Genomic DNA, 23,820 nt, shown 5'->3' on the forward strand with positions numbered 1-23,820 from the left:
TTTAATGTATATACTATACCAACTAAAAGCCACGGTGACCTTGGAACCCCCTCCTAGAAAACGTGGGTACGTGTTAAGTTGATATGAAAAGTCATTGATATGAAGCATAAGATGTCAACCCCTCCCCTTCCCCGCCGAAATAGGTTTTTTTTTACGTTTAGGAAAGGAGTTTACGTTTTTTTGTTTTTTTGTTTTTTTTTTATTATTTGTTTGTTTGTTTGTTTTTTTGTTTTTGTTTTTGTTTTTTTTTTTGTCAAGAAATTTCTGGGTTGGATTTTTTTTACTGGGGTGGACCCATCCTGTAAAAAAATCCTGGATCCGCGCGTGGTTTTATGAAAATTCACATAAATATCAATATAAATATGAAAATTTATTCAAATATGTGTGGCAGTTGGCAGTAAGCAGTGAGCAGTTGGCAGTAAGCAGTGAGCAGTTGGCAGTAAGCAGTTGGCTGTCGTATATGGAATTCCATACTTCCAAGTCTTTTTTTATTTAAATATTTTGGATTTTTCAACGTTTCGGCATGGGCATCGCTGAAGAGACATAATTTGTCGAAAAGCGCATCTGGTGCATCAAAATTGATAACGTATATGATTTACATGTAACCATTAACGTCTTTTTCTAGTAAAATTTCCAAATATGAAACAGATGTGTCAGACTCTGTGGTATCGTTTATTTCAAGTTCACTGGGATATATCGATTCGACATGGACTATCACTTTTCTGACATGTACATGTACCTGATGCGTATTGCAGTTACGGAAACTAAGTTTATATATTAGTAATTTTTTTTTTTGTAAACGGCACATACATTTATTTTACTGTTGGAATACAGAAGTAACATTGGTTTTACGTATTGCTATTTAAATGCATGAGTCGAAAATTTTATAACGTTTTTTTTTAATGTACAGTATTTTATACAACCCGGATTGTAATTTGATAACATTTATAAAATCACAGTCAAAATTACGGAATCATTAAAGAGATCACGTTTGGATGATTGGTATTCGTTTACTTGCATACATATTACGTGCGTTCGAATTAAAATCGGGCTTTACGTATACTAACAGATTGCTTGAGTACATTTTTTTCTCTACCAGACATATAGCTTGTGGATTTTGGTAAAATTTTCTAAAAGTTCCTTGGAGTTTTTAAGTATCCAAATCTGATTTACATCACTTCTCGAGTATATTTTTGTACAGTACTCCCGAAATTTCTCATTCACTGTTCTTAATATTTTAGTGAGGAGTAAAGAAAGAGGTTTGGTAGAACGAACATTTACTGGTACCCATCTTTGTTTGTAAAGATTTTTATGCAGGTTAGTATGGAATTCCATATACGACAGCCAACTGCTTACTGCCAACTGCTCACTGCTTACTGCCAACTGCTCACTGCTTACTGCCAACTGCCACACATATTTGAATAAATTTTCATATCTATATTGATATTTATGTGAATGTTCATAAAACCAGGCGCGGATCCAGGATTTTTTTTTTACAGGAGGGGCCCACCCCAGTAAAAAAAAAACAACCCAGAAATTTCTTGCCCCCCCCCCAAAAAAAAACGTAAACTCCTTTCCTAAACGTGAAAAACCTATTTCGGTGGGGGGGGGGGGGGAGTTGACATCTTATGCTTCATATTTATGACTTTTTATATTAAGTTAACACGGACCCCCCCCTCCCAACGACCCCCCCCCCTCCTCTAGATCCATGTATGTAAAACATAACTTATTTGGGAAAATACAGAGATATAAATCTTTAATTTGAGAAAATATTTCACTAGAGAAATTAAAGGAAAATGGAAATTTATTTTCAAAACATCTTCCCCCGCGAAACAATAAATCCTTTTTTTTTCAGTTTTTATTCATTCCAAAGGTTTTGTTAACTCATGGTGGGGGGGGGGAGGGGGGGGCACGTGTTTAAAGATTAAAAACATGAAAATAGTCATTTTATAACCAATTTTAAATGAGATCACAAATTAAAAATGTACTTTATCACTATATCAATCTCATATGTTAAATTTTACATAAGTTAAAACATACGGTGAGGTTGGAATTTCCAACTTCAAAGTTGGAATTACCAATTAAAAAAAAAACATTACGTGGCACTAATACGCTTCCGTTAAGGAGAACTACTGTATATAGTATATGTTGGAAATTTAGTGGTTACGCTCCCCAACCACCACCACCACGAATGTTTTCTACAGATCTAACAGATCGAACAATAGCCATTAAAACGATTTACATAAGACACATATAAAAATTCCCACACATAGGTACTTTTTCTAGGGTAAAAAGAAAATCCGAAAGATATTACTCGATATTTTAAACTAGGCAAAAGTTATTTGTTATTATAACTTTCAGTAATATATCTATTATAAATACATATACCAACAAATGTTACTCAAGACCCTTTTAAAAGTTTGTTCTTTTGTCGTATGTGACCCTCCCCCTTTACCCGCGTCAAAAAAAGCTACCAAATTATTTGCCTGCAACGAAATGTAGAAATTAAATGTTTTGTTTGTAAGAGGAAACACCCCTTCTTCCGATTTACTCCTCCCTCGCCTTTACAGTTTAAAAATTCCTAAATCCGCCAAATTTTGTTATTATTGTAAGAACTATGCACACTAACTCTCGATTCCCGCCTACATTTTCCATCCATTTAATTCAATATAAATGGCAATTTGGACATAAAAACTTGTTTGAATGCAAAGAAAAGTTCATTAGTATTAAGTACTAATTTTAAAAACCAGTGACAAAAAGTTGATTGCTCTTATTTACAACTCCTTTCATAAGGGGGTAGAAAATTTTATCAATTGAAATCAGGCTGAAAACATCACCATTTTCAAATACTCATGAAAATGAAAATGGATAAATGACTCTTAAATCTCACCGTATGTTTTAACTTATGTAAAATTTAACATATAAGATTGATAAAATGATAAAGTACATTTTTTATTTGTTATCTCATTTGAAATTGGTAATAAAATGACTATTTTCCTGTTTTTAATCTTCAAAAACACCCCCCCCCCCCGCCACCGTGAGACAACAAAACCTTTGGAATGAATAAAAATTGAAAAAAGGATCTGTTGTTTCGCGGGGGAAGATGTTTTGAAAATAAATTTCCATTTCTATAGTGAAATATTTTCTCAAATTAAAGATCTATATCTCTTTGTTTTCCCAAATAAGTTATGTTTTACATACACGGATCTAGAGGGGGTCGGTGGGAGGGGGTGGGTGGGTGTCCGGACCACCCCCTGGAATTTGTAGAGTTATTTAATGTATATAATTAACCAACTAAAAGCCACGGTGACCTTGGAACCCCCCCCCCCTCCTAGAAACCGTGGATCCTTGTTAAGTTGATATGAAAAGTCATAGATATATATGAAGCATAAGATGTCAACCCCTCCCCTCCCCCCGCCGAAATAGGTTTTTTACGTTTAGGAAAGGAGTTTACGTTTTTGGTTTTTTTTTTGGGTTTTTTTTTTTTGTCAAGAAATTCCTGGGTTGGATTTTTTTACTGGGGTGGACCCCTCCTGTAAAAAAAATCCTGGATCCGCGCCTGGTTTCATGAAAATTCACATAAATATCAATATAAATATGAAAATTTATTCAAATATGTGTGGCAGTTGGCAGTAAGCAGTGAGCAGTTGGCAGTAAGCAGTTGGCTGTCGTATATGGAATTCCATGGGTTAGGAATCCAGTATAAGTATGGTAATTCAAATTCAATTTGATTGTTGGGAATATTAAAAATATTTAGAACGGATATATGATTTTGAAAAATTTCCTCCTTAGAAAGGGTATAAGTGGATTACCACAAGCAGAATTAAATCCCAGCTCCTCTAAGTTAAGATAATGAGCCTTACAAACAACGACAGTGTTGTTACCTGTTTTGTCAGTTTGGACCTGTATATATTGATTGTGTAATCTATCTAATTTTTTTTTCACTTCTGAATTACTGAAGACAGAAGGATAGGTGGTTTTCATATTGCCCCTAACTCGTTTAATGCGAGATTTCAACATACACCTTATACTTTTTAGCTCACCCGAGCCGAAGGCTTAAGTGAGCCTCTTGCCCGTCGTCTGTCGCCTGTAAACTTTTCACATTTTCGACTTTTTTCTCAAGAACCACTTGGTCAATTTCAACAAATTTGCCACAAAGAATCCTTGGGTGAAGGGAATTTAAGTTTGTTCACAGGAAGTGTCACGCCCTCTTTCAAGGGAAGATAATTCGTAAAAATTTGGTGACATCTTTTAAAAATCTTCTCGAGAACCACTGGACAAGAGAAGATGAAACTTAAGTGAAAGCCTTGTTACATACTTTAGATTCAAGTTTATTCATATCATAGCCCCCGGGGGTAGGGCGGGGCCACGAGAGGGGGTCGAAGTTTTTACATAGGAATATATAGGAAATGTCTCAAAATCATCTTCTCGAAAACAGCAAAAGCACGATTAGTCATATTTTAATAGAAGTATCATCCTCAGGTAGTGTAGATTCAAGTTTGTTCCAATCATGACCCCTGGGGGTAGGGCAGGGCCACAACAGGGGGGTCAAAGTTTGCCATAGGAATATATAGGAAATATCTTTTTCTCAAGAACAGCTAAACCATTATTAGACGTATTAATATATTCTAAGTATCCTCAGGTAGTGTAGATTCAAGTTTGTTCCAATTATGACCCCTAGGGGTAGGGCGGGACCACAACAATGCGTCAAGGTTTACATAGGAATATATAGGTGTAATGTTTACGGGCCTTTTGAGTAAAACGCATTGAAGACTTCAAATAATTGAATGACCTGACAACCCTTGGAATGGACTAACCTAAGGGTATATAAGGCAAAGCTTTGGGAAAGGCATTCAGGAGGTAGCCATCGTCTCAAGCCACGGACCGGAGTCCGCATATAGCTGAGCTCTCTCCAGAATGAGCGAGGATCGTACATTTTGGCCGTGGTTTGCGACGATGGAAGGTAGCTGAAGAAGTTGAATGATGTATCAGCATTAAAGAAGTTAAGGTGTTCCATTCTAATAGCAAAAGAATACATAACAGATGTGTAGATGTTGAATACTCAGTATATTTAGACATAATTCCCATTTATAATTACTATTAGCATGTAAGGGTGGGATGTGTCCTAATTTATGACCTTGAATCATTTTGGTTTGAGTTATCTCCCTCTGTTTTTAATTAATAAAAAAATCAATTTAAAAAAACTTATCTGGCTAAAAAATCGTTTTCACTTGTCATTTTATTTCTAATATGTTCTAGTGCATTTTTAACTACAGTATTTATTGATATTCTTATTATTTGAATTTTTATTTTTTTTTTAAAAATTGCTCCATAGACTTCAATGCAATCTTTGTTAAGTATTCAGTGCTTAGTTAATTACATTTTGAAACTTTCTCTTGGTAAATCCCTTTCTTCTGTAAAATGCTTAAAATTAATATCAGAGTATTATGTACGTGATGGACATTTAAGGATGGAGAATTTGGTCCTATTAGGGATGGAAAACATTAAGGATAAGAGCAAAATAAAAGTATATTTAAGGAATCACTGTCTAGTTAGTAGAGTATGCCAGGGCATCAACGATAGTTGGAAACGTGGGATAATTTGCATAACGGGCGAAGCCCGTTATGCATAAATTATCCCACGTTTCCAACTATCGTTGATGTCCATGGCATACTCTACTAACTAGACAGTGATTCCTTATATTTCCATTTCATTGTGAAATAAAATTGTAAATTTAGATTTAAAAAATGTAGACTGATTGATTTAAATTACACGAGGCCTCACGTCAATTTCAATAGTTCCCGCCCACTGACGTCAAACACAAAGACAGCCGCGCGAGATTTACATGCATATTAGGCCTTCTTAGCGTCAGACTCCAAGACAACCGCACGAGAATTACATGCATATTAGGCCTTCTTAGCTCATGACCTTTCGCTTGGCGAAATTTACATTCCGGTAGAATGATCAAGAAATCAACTCAACTAACTTTCAAAGAGTTATCACACAGAAAACAAATAGAAATGGAAATGTATGCATATTAGGCCTCCTTAGAGTCAGACACAAAGACAGCCGAACGAGAATTACATGCATATTAGGCCCACTTAGCTCCTGACCTTTGGCTTGGCGAAATTTGCATTCCGATAGAATGATCAAGAAATCAACTTTCCTAACTTTCAAAGAGTTATCACTGAGAAAACAAATAGAAATGGAAATATTTCTTGATCATTCTACCAGAATGTAAATTTCGCCAAGCGAAAGGTCAGGAGCTAACAAAAACTATACCCCGGGGTATAGCTTTGCTATGTGTGGAAATTTTGAGACTATAAAGATAGTTATTCTACTTTCTTAACTTTATATAGGAAACATTTTAACAGAAGTATAATAAGAAGGCCTAATATGCATGTAATTCTCGTGCGGCTGTCTTTGCGTCTGACGCTAATGAGGCCTATAATATGCATGTAAATCTCGTGCGGCTGTCTTTGTGTTTGATGTCAGTGGGCGGGGACTATTGAAATTGACATGTGAGGCCTCGTGTAATTTAAATCTATTAGGCCTAGTCTACATTTTTAAAATCTAAATTTACAATTTTATTTCACTATGAAAAGGAAATATAAGGAATCACTGGCTAGTTAGTAGATTATGCCAGGGACATCAACGATAGTTGGAAACGTGGGATAAATTATGCATAACGGGCTTCAGTGGCAAGTATCCTAGGGAATTGATGTTAAGTTCTGTGTGTAGTAAATCTGAAGAAGATTGAGACAACTGGTTCTTATCTATCAATGGGAACCTAAGGAAAAATGTCATATTGTATTTTTTGAATTTACCGGGTGGTAGTAAATACAAAAATTACAGTTGTCATATTGTAATTTTTGTATTTACTACCACCCGGTAAATTCAAAAATTACAATATGACAAAAACATGGTGCAAGTAGTACTTTACCCAGTCCCCATCTCTAGATAAGAAAAAAAAATAAGTACTGTATAATAGACCTTCAGTCAGATCTGTCTTAATACTTAGTAATCATTACAATCATTAACTCAGACAGAGTAAAAGGAAAACCTATATATCCCTTGTAAGAACCTGATCATACACGTTACCTAGGAAATATCTTTGAAATCTTCTTCTCAAGAACAACTTAGCCGTTTATAAGTCATATCTATACGGTGAAATTTGGAGATAACGAACAGTCCATTAAAACAATACAAATCGGGAGCAGAGCAAACACGGACCTCCGAAAACATCAGAGGTGGGATCAGGTGCCATGGAGGAGTGAGCATCCCCTACTGACCGGTCACACCCGCTGTGTGCTCTTTGACATGATCGGGAAATAACGGAAAATCCGTTGACAATTCAGTGTGTAAATAATGGCCTAACAATTATTATGAAAAACGTCAGTCAGCACATGACTTTATGATAGATTGTATTTGTTGACAAGGTCATCGTATCGACCATAGAACTTACGAAATGATGACTTTAAACGAGACTGTTGATATTCTTGTTTCATCATCATTATTTGTCAATAACCTACCTCGTTTTAGAAATTGTTCATACGTAGAGCATGCTCTTGCGTATCGAATCAACTGAGAGATATATATACATCACATATGCAGGTGATAAGGGTATATTGCTATATATATAAGTAAGGGAAACTGACGATCGAAAAGTTAAAGTCATCAAATTTATCATAAAGCATTGTTGTTGGATTACCATTAAAATTATTTTCTAGTAAAATATCCAAATATGAAACAGATGTGTCAAACTCTGTGGTATCTTTTATTTTAAGCTCATTGGGATATGTCGTGTCGACATATGATTGGAATTAACTACTGTTAATTGATAATACGTCGTCGATATATCTAAATGTCGAGTTGAAGGCCACAGCAAGAAATTTCTTTTTCTCATGTATAAGATTTTGAATAAATTCTGCTTCATATGAATACAAAAATAGGTCTGCTAACAACGGAGCGCAATTGGTTTTTGTTTTGTTTGTGTGTTGTTTAACGTCCCTCTCGAGAATTTTTCAATTGGTACCCATGGGAATTACAGTAACAGATTGCTGGAAGACCTGGTCTCAAAAACCACATAGATATTGTTAATCAGAAACTCAAGCATCTTTTTAATATCAACTTCAGAGTACTTGTGTGTACAACCAGAGTGTTTTTTAACAAAAATATATAATTTTGTAAATGACCAATGAGTCAATGATGTCAAAAAGCCGGAACTTTAATTTATCGTGGGGAATGGTTGTAAACAGAGTTGAAAAGTCATAGGTTTTTATGTTATTGATTTTGGTAAAATTTTGTGATTTCAAATTTTCCAAAAGTTCCTTGGAATTTTTAACTATCACATCTGATTTAAACCACTTCTCGAATATATTGTTGCACAGTACTCCTGAAGTCTCCTGAACCCGTTTTCTATCATTGTTTGTAAGGATTTTATGAAGTTTCGATTAAAATAAGGTAATTCAAATACATTTTGACTGTTGGGAATATTAAAAATATTCAAAACTGACATTTGATTTTGAAGAATTTCCTTCTTAGAAAGGAAGCTATGCTCAAAAATGCAAAGCTTATCATAGAAGCATCCTCAGGTAGTGTAGATTCAAATTTGTTCAAATTTACGGTGGGTAGGATGGGGCCACAATGAGCAATCCGAGTTTTATATAGGAATACATATGGAAAAAATCTTTAAAATTCTTGTTTAAGAACAGCAAAGCCATGATTAGTAATATTGATATAGAAGCATACTGAGGTAATGTAAATTTAAGCCCCCCCCCCTTAAAACTTTTCAATACTGAACTGATTCCTGCCTCTTCCTAGCCAGTGTGCTCAGGTGAGTGATGTGGATAATGGGCTTTTGTTGCAACCACTATTGAAATATTATTTCAATAGTAGTTGAGAGTGCATTTCAAAACAGGTTGTAACCACTATTGAAATAACGTTCACTATTGAAATAATTATTTCAATGGTGGTTGAAAGTGCATTTCAAAACCGAACACAGGTTGCAACCACTTATGAAATAACATTCACTAATGAAACAATGATTTCAATAGAGGTTTGGAAGGCATTTCAAAACTTATACCAAGTTGCAACCACTATTGAAATAATGTTCACTATAGAAAAAAAGATTTCAATAATGATTGAAATAATGATTTCATAAGTTGCTGACAATGATTTCAATACCAAAACCACATTGCAAGCCTTATTGAAATAATCCTACTATTGAAACAAAATAAATAAGGATGAATTGTTCCTTACGTTTTCCAACATACTAAATTGATTTACTGAGTTTAAAATATGATGTGTAAATTTATGTTCTCCTTTCTTTTCTAGAAATTACCATTAATACACGGACATCTTTGATTTAATTGAATACCTTAAATTCAAACAAAATATGCAAATGTTATATGCAAGCTTCCGCTGAATCTGGCCGACTCGGTGAAAAACCAAAATGACAATCAATCAATGTATGCAAGTTTTAAGTAATTTTGTTATATAAGGTTCATCTTTGTCATTAATTTGGAAAGGAAAACATGAATACAGATAGTTGTAGAAATTAGAATATCTACATTAAAAAGAACAAAGAAGACTGATATCTGTGTACAAAATTCCAATGAAAAATTGTTATTTTTAATAAAAAGAATAAAGAATAGAACTAAATTCTCGCTTATATTCATCGGCTTGCCTACACTACAAATATGAATAATCCAACGTCTACTTGTTAAGACACTAAAAATCAAAACTGAACAAAACGAAAGTTAGTATAAGTATTATTACAATAGTGGGTGTTATTTCAATAGTAGTCACACATATAAAACCGCTATTGAAAAAAATATTTCATTAGTGATCGTTATTTCAATAGTGGTTGCATTAATATTGCCGCTATTGAAATAATATCTACTATTGAAATATTTTTTTTAATAGTGGTTGCAACAATGCACTCACTATTTCAATAGTGGATATTATTTCAATAGCAGCTTTATACGTGTAAGTACTAACCACTATTGAAATAACAACATCTAATGTTATAACACTTATGCTTAGTTTTCCCAAATAGTTGATTTTAATGTATTGACGAGTAGAAACGTTGGATTTACTATCCATATTAGTAGCGTTGGCAAGTCCATGAATATAAGCGAGCATTTACTTCCATTCTACATGTATATCCGTTCGATTAAAAATAACCATATTTTCATCAGAAAGTTTGTACACATATTACTGTAAAAGTGGTTATTTACACTGGTTGTTAAGTACGCGTTTGTGACGGTCAAACATTACGCGTGGGTGTAATATACGCGGTCGCACGAGTTACTGAGAAAAATTTACGCGGCCATCGTTTACTAACATCGAGTTGTTCCCCTTTAAAATGGTCAAGTAGTTAACACGCATGAATAAGAAAAAAAATAATTAGATATAATTACATGTACAAACAAACTAAACAAAAAGAATTTATACTGTTGGATAACTAAATATAACGGCGATCTGCACAGTCAAAAGTGATGAAGTGTGAACAACTGGTATACGTTTTATTGTAATTATTTACGCAAGCTCAAACTTCAAAGTGGGATTTACTTACCTGTATCTGCGCGGCGAGTGTTGGCAATTAATTCAATAGGTATGTTTTTAGTGACTGTGAGTTTGGGTAACATTTTGGACTAATTATTTGAAATTAAGAGGGACAAACACGTATATACAAAGGAAATGAAAATGAGTATCGATGTTTTTAAGCTTTAATTGCGTGACGTTGCTTTAAAATATGAAGATGCATTTTTCATTGTACAATTAAAAAAAAAGAACAGTTACTTTTTCATCACTGTTTGTGATGTATTTATCTACTCACGTGCGTTCAATACCACGATTAATATATGACTGGTTCGACCAGTCTAACAGTATAAGTCGTGGTATAGAATGATTCCAGAAGTTTGAAATTTTGTGACCATACGCGCGGGGGTATTTTACGCGGTTCTAAGCTTACCGCGTAAGTAGTGTAAATTTCCCCCACGCGTAAATAACCACTTTTACAGTAGATATCACATAGATGTCTTCTTTCTTCTTTTAAATGTAGATATTCGTGTATTAATAGTATTTCTAGACAGAAATTAAAATATAAATTACATATCATATTTTTAACTCAATGAATTAATTTATTATGTTGGAAAACATGATGAAGAATTTATCCTTATATTATTTTTCCAATAGTGGGGTTATTTCAATGAGATTTGCAATATGGTTATGATATTGAAATTATTGTCAGCAACTATTGAAATAATTATTTCAATCACTATTGAAATCATTACTTTAATCACTATTGAAATCTTTATTTCAATAGTGAACATTATTTCAATAGTGATTGCAACTTGGTTTAGGTTTTGAAATGCATTCCTAAGCTCTATTGAAATCATTGTTTCAATAGTGAATGTTATTTCATTAGTGGTTGCAACCTGTGTTTGGTTTTTAAATGCACTTTCAACCACTATTGAAATAATTATTTCAATAGTGAACGTTATTTCAATAGTGGTTACAACCTGTGTTTGGTTTTGAAATGCACTCTCAACCACTATTGAAATTATTTTTTCAATAGAGAACGTTATTTCAATAGTGGTTGCAACAGGCCTCTTGTAAATCATTCTGACAAAGTGTCAAAGTCTTCTTTTTCATGTTTGACTCATCGCCTGGCGTAATCTTCCACAGAATTCATAATATTTATGAAGAAATTGTGACACCAGTAGAAAGATCGGGGTTCTCTAAATTTTGGTCCTTTTAAAATAAGTGATTTAAGGTCCTCATTATTTACTATAGTTACGTCACCAGTAATGGCGTATACAACAGGACTCTAGTTGTAGGGTGAAGAAGAACATGAACACGTCTGAGGATAATTTTTTTTTAATTGAAAACTTTGGAAGCAATAGTCGATGTATATCTGCAAGAAATAGAAGGTGTGGACTTCAACTTGAAATATGATGGGATACAAGACTGGACCTTTTTGCGATTCAGAAGATTACTTATATTAACTGCGTCAATTCCTTTGTTGGCAAATTGAAGTTTAAGGAACAAACAGGTTGTTTGAGCAGTGCTTTCTTCCATAAAACGCTGCGGTTTTAAAAAAACCCTATGATTTCATGATAGTCTTATCAATGATAGGATATCAAAACTCGCACTGGCTTCATTTTCTGATGGTTCCCCCGTCTTATTAAGGCTGTCTAAATAAATCGTTTTCTTCGTTCTGCTTACATAAAATATTTTCATTCTCTGTTCTAGAAGCTATGTCTCATGACACTTAACATCTACAATGTCAAAACTTACTAATAGTCTAAATTGCACTAAGCAACAAACGCAGCAACCTAGTATATAAATGCCGTGTTTTGTAGTTGTACCTTGTTTCACTTCAGTTTACTATTTCTAGGATGAAAATCAAACAAATAAAATTCTTGTTTGTGCTTTTTATTAATAATGGATGTTTTATTAATGACACATATGAACAAATCATCAGGGTCTTTAAGTGATTTTTGAACTGAAAGGTCGAATTGCAGACAATCAGCAAAACTCTAAGTCTATGGTTCCACCAGTCTCGTTATTATATACACATGTACACTTGTTGTTGAGTATCATACATTTATAATCACTAATAGATACAGTTTTCATAAAGCAGATGAACTAAATCATCTATTGATTAAGATTCCACATTTGGCTAAGATATGTACGAAACAAAAAAATAAGTGGTCCCGACAGGATTTAAAGTAGGGTGTAAGTTCACCCTATTCATGGTCTGCAGCAATTGCTTTTCGCCATTTTTGTTACATCCTGAGTACTAAAAGCTATTACAGGCAGAGTCATCAAGGATGTGGGTTTGGTCTAACACACGATCAAGACAAAGGGTTCACAGCGGGTGTGCCCGATTAAGAAGGATGTTTAATCCTCCATTGTACCTGATCCAACCACTGGTGTTTTCAGGGGTCTGACTTTTCCCTGTTCACAAATTTATTGTTTTATTGAATTCAAAGCCTTTTTTATGTATTCTTTTGGTCTCAGCCCATTAGTCTCTCAAAGATATACTTTTATTCCCGTTATGAGTCTTAAGATACTCATTCTCTCTTCATTTTTTTTCGCGTTCATAACATCAGTTTCTCATTAAATGTATCAGATTTAGGGTATTCTTGATCTCAGACCGAAACCGTGCGTCGAAAGAACAGCATATAAAAGCGTTACTGGTGTGGTGGAGAACATGGAGTCTGTAGATCACCTCAACAAATCGCCGAAAATTATCGGAGAGACCATCCCAGAAAGTGGCATCCAAGGACTCAACAATCAGCAAAGTAGCTTTAGGAATGTAACTCACCATAGCAACAACAGTTATTGTCATGAACATGCACGTAAACTGGTCCGTTCTTCTATTCAGCTTCCGGTAATACCGCCCTAAAGACTTTGTGCTCGCCGTTTTGTCCGTTTGAATAAAGTCCTAAGATACTCATTCTCTCTTCATTTTTTTTCGCGTTCATAACATCAGTTTCTCATTAAATGTATCAGATTTAGGGTATTCTTGATCTCAGACCGAAACCGTGCGTCGAAAGAACAGTATATAAAAGCGTTACTGGTGTGGTGGAGAACATGGAGTCTGTAGATCACCTCAACAAATCGCCGAAAATTATCGGAGAGACCATCCCAGAAAGTGGCATCCAAGGACTCAACAATCAGCAAAGTAGCTTTAGGAATGTAACTCACCATAGCAACAACAGTTATTGTCATGAACATGCACGTAAACTGGTCCGTTCTTCTATTCAGCTTCCGGTAATACCGCCCTAAAGACTTTGTGCTCGCCGTTTTGTCCGTTTGAATAATGTGTGAATATTTGGAGTCGCAATGTTCAAGCTGGTCATCAGTTTGGAATCGTTCTGATGTTTCCTCTCCTTGGTTTGTCATGGTCGGGAATTCTAAGTCGATGTTAGTTTCTTGTTTGAGCAGTCCGATTCTTCTTTTGGCACTTGTTCGTCGTTTCTTTTTCAGGTTCGTTTGCTGAAAAATTGTTCTTCCAATTAGGCTGTACAGAATCACTAAGCATGAAATATTAACAAAGACGAGAGAGAAAAGTAATATGTTGTAGATGATGGGCTCACTGTTGTGCCAATGGGTTTGATCTTGTTTGCAAACGTAACCAGTAGCATTGAATCTAGAACTATATATTGGAACAACATCGTAAATTGGTAGAATTGGTATTGTAATGGTTGTCGATATGAGGAGAGCAGCAATTAATAATAGTCGCCTATATTTCAATGTCATTTGCTTTCCGCAAGGTCTGCAGATTTTCAAATACCTCTGAACGGCAATACCAATCAACATAAATGCAGACAAACATCCAATAACAGAGCAGAGGTACCAAAACATTTTACACAACAGAGCCAAACCATCCCCATCCATTATACTACTGTAATATTGTGACCATATTGCAACCATATTAAGGACGAGGCCGATAAAGTCAACGATTGATAGGTAAGGTATGAAGTATCGGTCATCGCGGGAGTGACGAAGTCGTGCTATAAAAACGAGTATGACTGCCGAGTTCGCGATAAGACCCATCACAGAGCACAGGGTCACCAGAACCAATGACGGAAGATAGATCCATGACATATGTGTATTCCAGTTTTCTAGATTCAGGGGAATGTGTGAATTATTACCATTCCATCCTACGTTCTTATCTTCTTGCAGCATCTGAAAGTAAACGTCAAACATTTCCTGTTTTACCTTGCATTTCTTGTCATTAAAAAGTTGCATTTAAATCTAGAATATGTAATGAGGCTTTCCCTTAAGGGAGCCGACTGGGGTTTTGTTGTGTGAAAACTACTATAGAGAAACTCTTTAATTTTATACCATATGCACCTTACATTGACTTCAGTATACTTTCCAAGTTTAGTGAAAATCTACCGTTTGGTTATTTTTTAGAGACCATCTCAAAATACAGGTACATTTACTATAGGATTATATAGGAAAATTCCATTTTTTTCGCACTTCGGAGCAAATTATACAAATGCTACAATAGACTTTTTGCTGAAATCATATTATTTGATGGGTAATACTATATTGTACATTTTGTGCAAGAAACACAAAATTCTACCGTCTAGTTTCCAGAGGGGGCATCTAAAAATGTCAAAATTCATGATATTTTCCTGCTTATATAGAACAAAACATGACAGATACCACAGATTTACATAAAAAGTACTAAAAATGATTGTTAGATTCTCAATTTCCTGTGTTTAAAATTTCAAAAGCATGCATTTTATACTTTTTATTTTATGGCATAATTAATGATCTCGCTTAAAGAACCTTGGTTATTCATAACGTCAAAAACACACTATTACGACGTCTATCTACCCATCATTTGAAAAATCATTCAAAAAATCAGTAATTTAAAAAGGTAATACGCTTTATTTTACTATGCTGCGCGAAGTATTGCACAATGAAAACCCCAGTCGACCCCCTTAAATTTAACATTGTAATTGCATCCGTTTTTTATACCTATAAGGAACCAGATATTTCACATAAACATGAAGTTATGTGGATGCATCCAATAAAGTGACTAGTATTATAGTTAGTTTTGTGTTTGAACATTCAAAGAAAGGACAAACATGCATTCATAAGAAAAGTATCACTGCTTAAAGATGAATTTAAATGTGCAGTGTGATGATCAGAGATAACTCTTGTTAGAAATTAGGAACTCTCTAGTAGAGAGAAGATAACTTTTAGTCATCAGCCAATGAGAATCAAGTATGCTAATTAGAAAAGGTATAAAAGCGCTGTCTTCTCAGTGCAGAGACACAGCAAGACAGAGTCACACTCGGTCAGTTGGACAATCGAATAGAGAAGCTGCTGAAGTAAACTTGGATAAGGTGAGACAGGGATTAGACGTGACTGAACAAGTCTTTCCTTCCCTATCTTACATTTAAGTTAAACTTTTAATAATTAAAGTAAACTTAGTTATTCTTATAAATAGGTAAGCCAGCAGTTGAGACGCATTTGAGACTGTTAATTTTAATATAGAGCTAAATTGAGACTTCAATTATTTACCCCGTCCCAAAGGTTTTTGTACATAATTTCTCTTTGTTAGGTTCTCAGAAGTTATCTGAGCTTTCCCACGAATCACTTTTTGAGCAAGTAGCTCAGTTTAGATTGAGGATAATATTTTTTGTAAATATTTTTGATTATTTTTGTAACATCCGCTCGGTTACACGCCACATGCAGATTGGTTAAAAATGTATCTTGATATGGTTTCATCATACTATAATTCTTGACGTATTATTAATAAATGAGTAAATATTTAAATACAAACTGGTTTGAGTATACGAAGAGCAGTTCATACATGTATCTATATGTATTGGCATTTGCGTGACTGATATTTGCGAAAAACAGCTGATCCACTTTTTAAGAAGCCGTTAAAATATTAAATATTTATTACATTATTAAATATTTCTTTAAATCCCAAATAACTTGTTTACAGAATTAACAACAAATAAAATAGATCGCCATATTATCATTAAAAAAAAACAAAGATAAAAATGATATTTTACTAAATTTTTTCCAAAGCAAAATTCTTAACCTTAATATTAGCTGAGGAAGTGACAACGTCGACTTTTCCAATAGTCATATCAAATTCTGAGTAGTGTAAAATGTTGATAAGTAAAATATATTTACCTCTCCTCAATATGTCTTAAGGTAACATGGTTAAATCGAAGAATGACATTATAATAAAAGTAAATATTGACAGAAATATATTTTACATCTTCACTTGAAGTTCACATGCCATTGTTTATATTACACAAGATTCACTAATTTTCAAAATATATTTCCGGAAAACGCCATATTTAGACATGTTTGTGTATGTAACTTCCTTGAATTTATCAATTTGCGATCGATGTTCAAGTGCCACGTACACTTTTAATTGGATATTTACGGAAATAATGTTTTCTCAATAAATATTATTTATATACAATATTATCACCATAACTACAATATACATGGAAAGTCCTAAAACTGCCAGCACTTGCCGCATATGCACTTGCCGCATATGCTTTGTACATCATAAATAGCTCTATAGCATCTGTCAAAAGGAACAAAAAGTATACATTTAGCAATTCATTAAATCATTGCATAAATTAACAGATTTGACTGTGCATATTGAGTTTGTAAATAAATTACTAATGAAGTTCTACATGCATATACATGTAGAAGTACTACAATGGAAAAAACCTTACAGTAGCAGTTCATGCTGTTTCGGAGGAATCTACTCGAATAAGGTGTTTAAAAGAAAATTCGTTTGTCTCAAGTTTATTTTGCACTGAAGTGTGAATAACGTGGTTATATTACATTTTATTTGTTTCTTCGACACATTGATTACAAGAATTTGACATTTAACGAGTGCAAAATTTCATAAGCTATAGTATTCCAACGTTCGAGATGCAGTTGTTATATAAATAATAACAGGTTACACAGAAGTGTAATAAAATCAGGTGTACATTGGAGCACATTGTAATTTGCATGTTCTCAAATGTATATGTCTTCATGCGTAAACCCAAAAATCTACACGATTGCAATACTGGAATAGAAAGACTTCTATCAGGCGGTAGAGTGATGGGTGATCTTTCAAGTCACATAAAAAAAAACAATTTGTTGTGATTATCTAATATTTTGTTTAGTCATTTAGTCATTCGTTTTTATACTCGCACTTTTTAAAGAAAGTTCGGGTATACTTTGTATACATGTAGTTATCCTGGTCCGTCCGTCCCTCAATCTGTCACACATTCTTCTTCCATAAACTACTCGAATATTTTAAGTAGCCAATTTATCTTTTCGAAGATGATTGGTGGTGCCTTGAACATGTGCAAAACGATTTTGAAATTTTCACTTTAACCCTGGTGCCAAATGGGGCTGATAAAAACATTTTTCCCTACAAAATCCTGGTTCCCTGAACTCCTCTTAAACAATCCATATTTTCGATTGTGGTTGGGAGTGTCTTGTAGATGTGCAATCATAAATTAGGACAGATCTTACCCTTCCATGCTTATAGTAATAAATGGGAATTATGTCTAAATATACTGAGTATTCAACACCTACACATCTGTTATGTATTCAATATCATTGAATCTTTTGCTATTAGGGATGGAATACCTTAATAATAATAACTTAAACATGTTCAGTTTCCACAGTTTTAATTATCTAAACGTGCAAAAAATCAAAATAAAGTTTTCTTTCTTCTTCATAAGTTATTAGAAAGATTAGCGTTTTTAAACTCTTCCCAATTAGTTTAAAAAATAGCGATTTTTAAGAAAATTTTATCTCATAATTATCTTTTAATTTCGATGAATGAAGTCTTAAACTTCTTCTCATAAAAATATAGGGAAGATAAAAAATGTGAAATATATAAATCTTAAAAATATCACACAGGACTGAATCAATATGCCTCTGACCTTCATCAGGGGCACAAAACATGATTAGCTCAAAAAATTTACCAGTGTCTTTTGTTGTTTTCTAGTCTCAACAAAGCCTTCACAAAATGAAGCTTTTTACAAAGAAAGAGGTGTTTAACGCAAGCCTTTACATGGTAATATCATCTATCCTTCTCCCTCCCTCTCCCCACTCCTTCCCCACACCTCTCTCTCCTACTCTCCCCTATCTCTCTCCCTCCCACTCTCTCTCCTCTCTCTCTCCACACTCTCTCCCCACTTTGTCTCTCTCTTCCCCCCTCTCTCTCTCTCCCCACTCTCTCTATCCACTACCCACTCTTTCCATTCTCTCTATCCACTTTCTCTATCTGCTCTCTCTCCACACTTGCTCTCTCCCCTCCCACTCCCTCCCTTCTTTCTCTCCGCGCTCTCCCCACTCACTCTCTTCCCTCTCCACTCACTCACTCTCTCCCTCACTTTCCTCTCACTCTCCCCACTCGCTCTCTCCCCTCTCGCTCTCTCCCTCACTCTTCCCTCTCACCCCACTCTCTCCCCACTCTTTCCATTCTCTCTCCTCGCTCCCCTTCTCTCACTCCCCCTCACTCCCTCCTCCCCACTCCCCTGCTCTCTCTCACCCTCACACTGCCCTCCCCACCCCATTCTCTCCCCACTCTCTCTCCTACTCTCTCTTTCTCTCCCCACTCTCTCTCCTATCTCTCCCCACTATCTCCCCTTTATCTCCCTCTCTTTATTTTTTTTTTGACCGTCTGACTCATTTATTATTAGACCCTGTGAAAAAAACTAATATATATGCATAATACGTAGATGTTTCAAAGTTATTTACAATAAAATTAATGGAAAAAAATACCTATTCGAGAATAAAGACAAAATTCTTTCTGTTAGTAGAAAAGAAATTATAAAATGTTTATTCTTGATCTTTTTACTTTAAATTCGATTTGGCAAATTTGTTTATTTTTGCAAAACAATGAATGTAATCTAAAATTACAAGGGCGATAATTTCAAACAACAGAAAATACTGCTTTCCTGTTCACAATTTGTTCATTGCGTTATATGTTTGCGCATTTAATATGCTTGGAAAACAATATTTATATGCTTACTAACATGCAAGGAACATATGTCAGCTTGGAATCTAAGTTGGATATTTATTTGTTGTACCGTTATGAAAAATAAATGTGTGGTTCATGCCCTAAATTATCCACATGCAGAGAGGAGGTCTATAAATATCCTTTATTTGATCTAGTATGTAATAAGGGTTTGACATTCACTATCCTTTTCCCTTGTTAGCTTTCAGTTTACTATATTTTCCTAATTTTTATCTTGTTCAGACATCGTGTCGTTGCTTTCAATGGTAACCAAAATGTACTTGCATCATGACTCACTCGTTGTTCTACGTATTACCAGGCATTTCATATTTTCTTATTGCATATAAACATTCGTTTGGTATTTGTTCAAATAGTACTCTTAATAAAACTATGTATAATCTTTATTTGTTGCATGGTTCTACTCTGCTAACCATAGATTTCTACATTGAATGGACAGTGTTAAATGATTAACCGTTGGGCTATCAACGTAATTTGAGTAAATGTTCATCTTATTACAGGTCCTAGCAAAGCTTCTGGGAAAAATAAAATCATTCACTTAAGTAATTGAGCCATTCAATCAAAAAAAGAAAGTCAAGCAAATTGTGGGCTTTTCAAAAATTGTACCAAAGTTGCCTCTGTCGCGCAAAGGAACCCTCCTCAATCTACATGTACTGTACATAACATTACAGAGACAGAGTTTATAAATTGTAAAACACTTGAAGTAAGCATTTAATTCTAAATCTGAAGGAAGAATTTAAGAAGGAATGCCACACCATTTTTTTTCATAGATCTTTAAGACATCCTTTAAACTATGGTTTTAGCATTAAAAGGCCGATATTAGCTCTCAATTATTTTATAAGATTTTCCCCCAATTTTTCATAGAAAAAAAAAACAATTTAACAATTTCATTTCAATTTCTTTTTAAAATATGATTGACTAACATATTCTCCCTTGTTGTGACTAGTTTTATGAAGATTTTATCCATTGATACAAAAAATATTTACAAATTTTGTGTTTTATATTCATAAATAATATTTGATTTATCACATTTTATTAGACATTCATATTATGCATTAATTAATAGCAAATTTTAAAAATTGGGATTATATCAGTTAGATATTCAGGAACTTGGTTATTGTAGTTAATCTCGTATTTTTTCTTCTTTCGTGTAATGGTTCCCACCCAATTTCAAAGTATAGTGCATCTTTGGAAGCTAATAGAGTTAAGAGCTATAATTTTTCGCTATCGCCTACATTACATCCACCCCATACCAAGGAAGCATATTCTAATTGGGGTCTAAGAAAGATTGTGTACATGAGTGAAAGAGTTTTCCGATTTACAACAATTTTGATTTTTCTTTTAATAGGCATCTTTGCAAATAAAACATTTTTTTTCATTTTCTCTGAAAAAATACCCCCAAAAATCGTATTAAATAATTAAGAGCTAATATCAGTCTTTCAGTGCTGCAAACATAGTTTAAAAGGGATGTCTTAAAGATCTATTAAATAAAATTTTGGTGTGGCATTCCTCCTTAAATTGTGAAAAGGACTGGGGAAAGAGGTAGAAAACATGTTAGAAATTCTCCAACTGCAGTGCATGATTTGGAGATAAGCCAAGGCCATCTTTAAAAAAATGTTTGTTAACCTTCTCCCGACCGACTGGCTAAAATGGCCCGACTCAATTTTTTTTTTTTACCTCCAGAAAACAAAATATTTTTTCTTTTCTCACCCGTCCACATATATATGTATGTTGAAATTTTTAGGGGGAAAAATTAACGCGTATCATATCTCATTTAGAACTTAAGGATTTTTAACAGGTTTTATTATATAATATTGTGAAAAAGTAGGGGGTCAGATTTCTATGGGGGTCATTTTTCAACGTGAGAGGAGTCGTAGAATTACCGGCCTGGGAGGGTTTTCTACGGTCGAAAAATGACCCTACTTGTCGTGGAATATTGACCCAGGATCATTTTTCTACGTAGAAATTTGACTCCCCTGGTCAATATTCTATGGGGGTCACTTTTCGTCGTTACACCGATACCTCTCTATTGATAAGCAAGAATCATACCCCTAGACCACGGAGGCACTTGACTTTGCAGCAAATTAAATGCAAACATTAGGTCCGTATAATGTTTATATTCACGTTCGATATTATCAAAATTTTACACAATACATGGTGTCTAATTTAGCCTTTACTAAACTGTTTATCTCATTTTATTATATTTGGGAAGGCAACACTAAAGCGATTATTCTTACTATTTATCCCATAAGTGGACTAGTCCAATCATAAACAAACTCCCTCCACCTAGTAAATGGGACATCCCTTCTTGATTCAGTCTATCTTCCACCTTTCCTTTCAATATTTCATTTATTAATAATGTACTTTACAAGGTTAGGGTTTTTTAAAAAAAGCTTAGAAAGTCAGCCAGTAGCATATTATTTCATGCATTGTGATGAACAAGGGTTTCCTGTTAATACAGTGACAAGAGTGTAGGTCAGTAGAGGAATGGGCTTCACTCCCGTAAGAGTCGGAAAAATGAAGACATCATTATCTGTACTGGTTTTCATTTCATAAAAAGGCACGTTATTATAATTATGAGAAAGGTCCTAAAATCGATTGAAAAGAAAAACTAAACAATTTTAAAACAAAATACAATCAATCAATCAATCAATCAATCGAAAACCATTTTCAACCTCGGCTACACCTCAGTTGACAATAGTTTTCTTGGGGTGAAAATTTCCAATGCTACACTCAACTATATGCAGTATTATAAAAATATTGCATATAGCTCAGAGTAACATTGAAAATTTTCACCCCAAGAAAACCAGGCTGCGCTTCGGTTGACAGTGGTTTTCTTGGGGTGAAAATTTTCAATGTTACACTCAGCTACATGCAATATTTATTATATTATACTGAATGTTTTATACAAATACATATAACAGTGAACCTTGTGCGCAGAAATTCTGCGCAGTCACTATTTTTTAGAATATCACCCGTCGTCAAGCAATGTTAACTGGATTCATTATTCAGCTGGTAATAGTGTTTTTTAACAAATGCTTCTCGACGAATCAGATTCAACTAATTTACATGAAAGTATAATATTTATATATTAATCGTTGGCACAAACATTCTGCGCATTCAACATTTTTTGGAGTATCATAAATCGTCAATCAATGTAGACTGATTCTACGTTAAACTAGAACTATCACGCTGGAGGACAGGGTTTAATAATTCAGAGGGCAATATTTAGCGTTTTTTAACAAATGTTTCTCGACGATCGAATCATATTCCACTATTTTACAAATTGTTAAAGTATATATATAATTTTATATAATAGTAGAAAATAATGCGAGTGATATTATTAATAATCTCACATCGAGTTTAAATGTGGATATCGTGGCAAATTATTTAACAGGGATGGTCCAAAAGGCCCGGGGCAACCCTAACAACAATAAGTCTTCACATTCTTTTTCCGTGGTTTTACTCTCTTTTTTTTGGGGGGGGGGGGGGGTCACAAAAAGGCATTCCCACCCCCACCAGTAATTGTATGAATAAAACAAAATTCTTGCATTCTACAATTACATTTCCAGACAGTGCATGTTCAGAATCAAACGTTTGTAATTTCCTTGAATTCATAAATTTTCCATCGATGTTCGAGTATTTAGAGTGTTATGTCCACTTTGTGTAATGGTTTAATTATTAATAATGTTACCTTTAGAATACATGTTCATGAGTACACCTGCTTCGTTAATTAGGTTTTAAATCGGAAGTAATGATTTTAACAGAGTGGAAGGTCCAATACCGCCGGCACGCTCTGTTCTGCCACTCTCTTAATCATAATTTATGGAAATTTTTCGGCTAAAACTGGAAGGCGTTAATTTTTAATTATTAACGAGGTTAATTGTTTGTATACTTTATATACTAAATTGAAAAATTCTGGCACTTTCATGCAATTTTGTCGGAATACTTACAGCTTAAAGGGGTTTCTTTATATCTCAAGGTTTAGCACATGTAATTTTATTTCCTTCAGAAATGCTTTAGTTCGGTTTACCTCTGTTTATACACCAATAAATACACCAATAAATCTACAAATATAATACTGTTTACGATAAAAAAAATTTCAGTTCTCTTGAAGGGTGATTTCCTGTCACAAACTGGGAAAATAACTGAAGAAATTTAAGGCAAGCTATACATCAATCAGTTCAAAACTAACAATTTACACACATTCGAATAAAACACAAGCTTAAGGGATTTTCACTTCTTGTAAATAAGAACAATTTTTCGGA

The 23,820-nt window shown here is 34.1% G+C and overlaps 1 protein-coding gene across 1 annotated transcript; it reads right to left on the bottom strand.

Moving 5' to 3' along the window:
* Positions 1-13,503: 13,503 nt before the first annotated feature.
* On the bottom strand, positions 13,504-14,727 carry LOC133204735 (annetocin receptor-like). The gene has a single exon (XM_061340475.1). It carries the CDS (start codon positions 14,725-14,727, stop codon positions 13,504-13,506), a length of 1,224 nt encoding a protein of 407 aa, XP_061196459.1.
* Between the last annotated feature and the right edge of the window lie 9,093 nt (positions 14,728-23,820).

The sequence above is a fragment of the Saccostrea echinata genome, unplaced genomic scaffold, assembly GCF_033153115.1.
Source record: "Saccostrea echinata isolate AGI-Se365-2 ecotype Australia unplaced genomic scaffold, CSIRO_AGI_Sech_v1 ptg000054l, whole genome shotgun sequence".
NCBI lineage: Eukaryota > Metazoa > Mollusca > Bivalvia > Ostreida > Ostreidae > Saccostrea > Saccostrea echinata.

What these genes read in the sequence shown, in the direction of transcription:
- LOC133204735 (XM_061340475.1), bottom strand. Translation starts at nt 14,727, where the DNA reads ATGTTTGACGTTTACTTTCAGATGCTGCAAGAAGATAAGAACGTAGGA.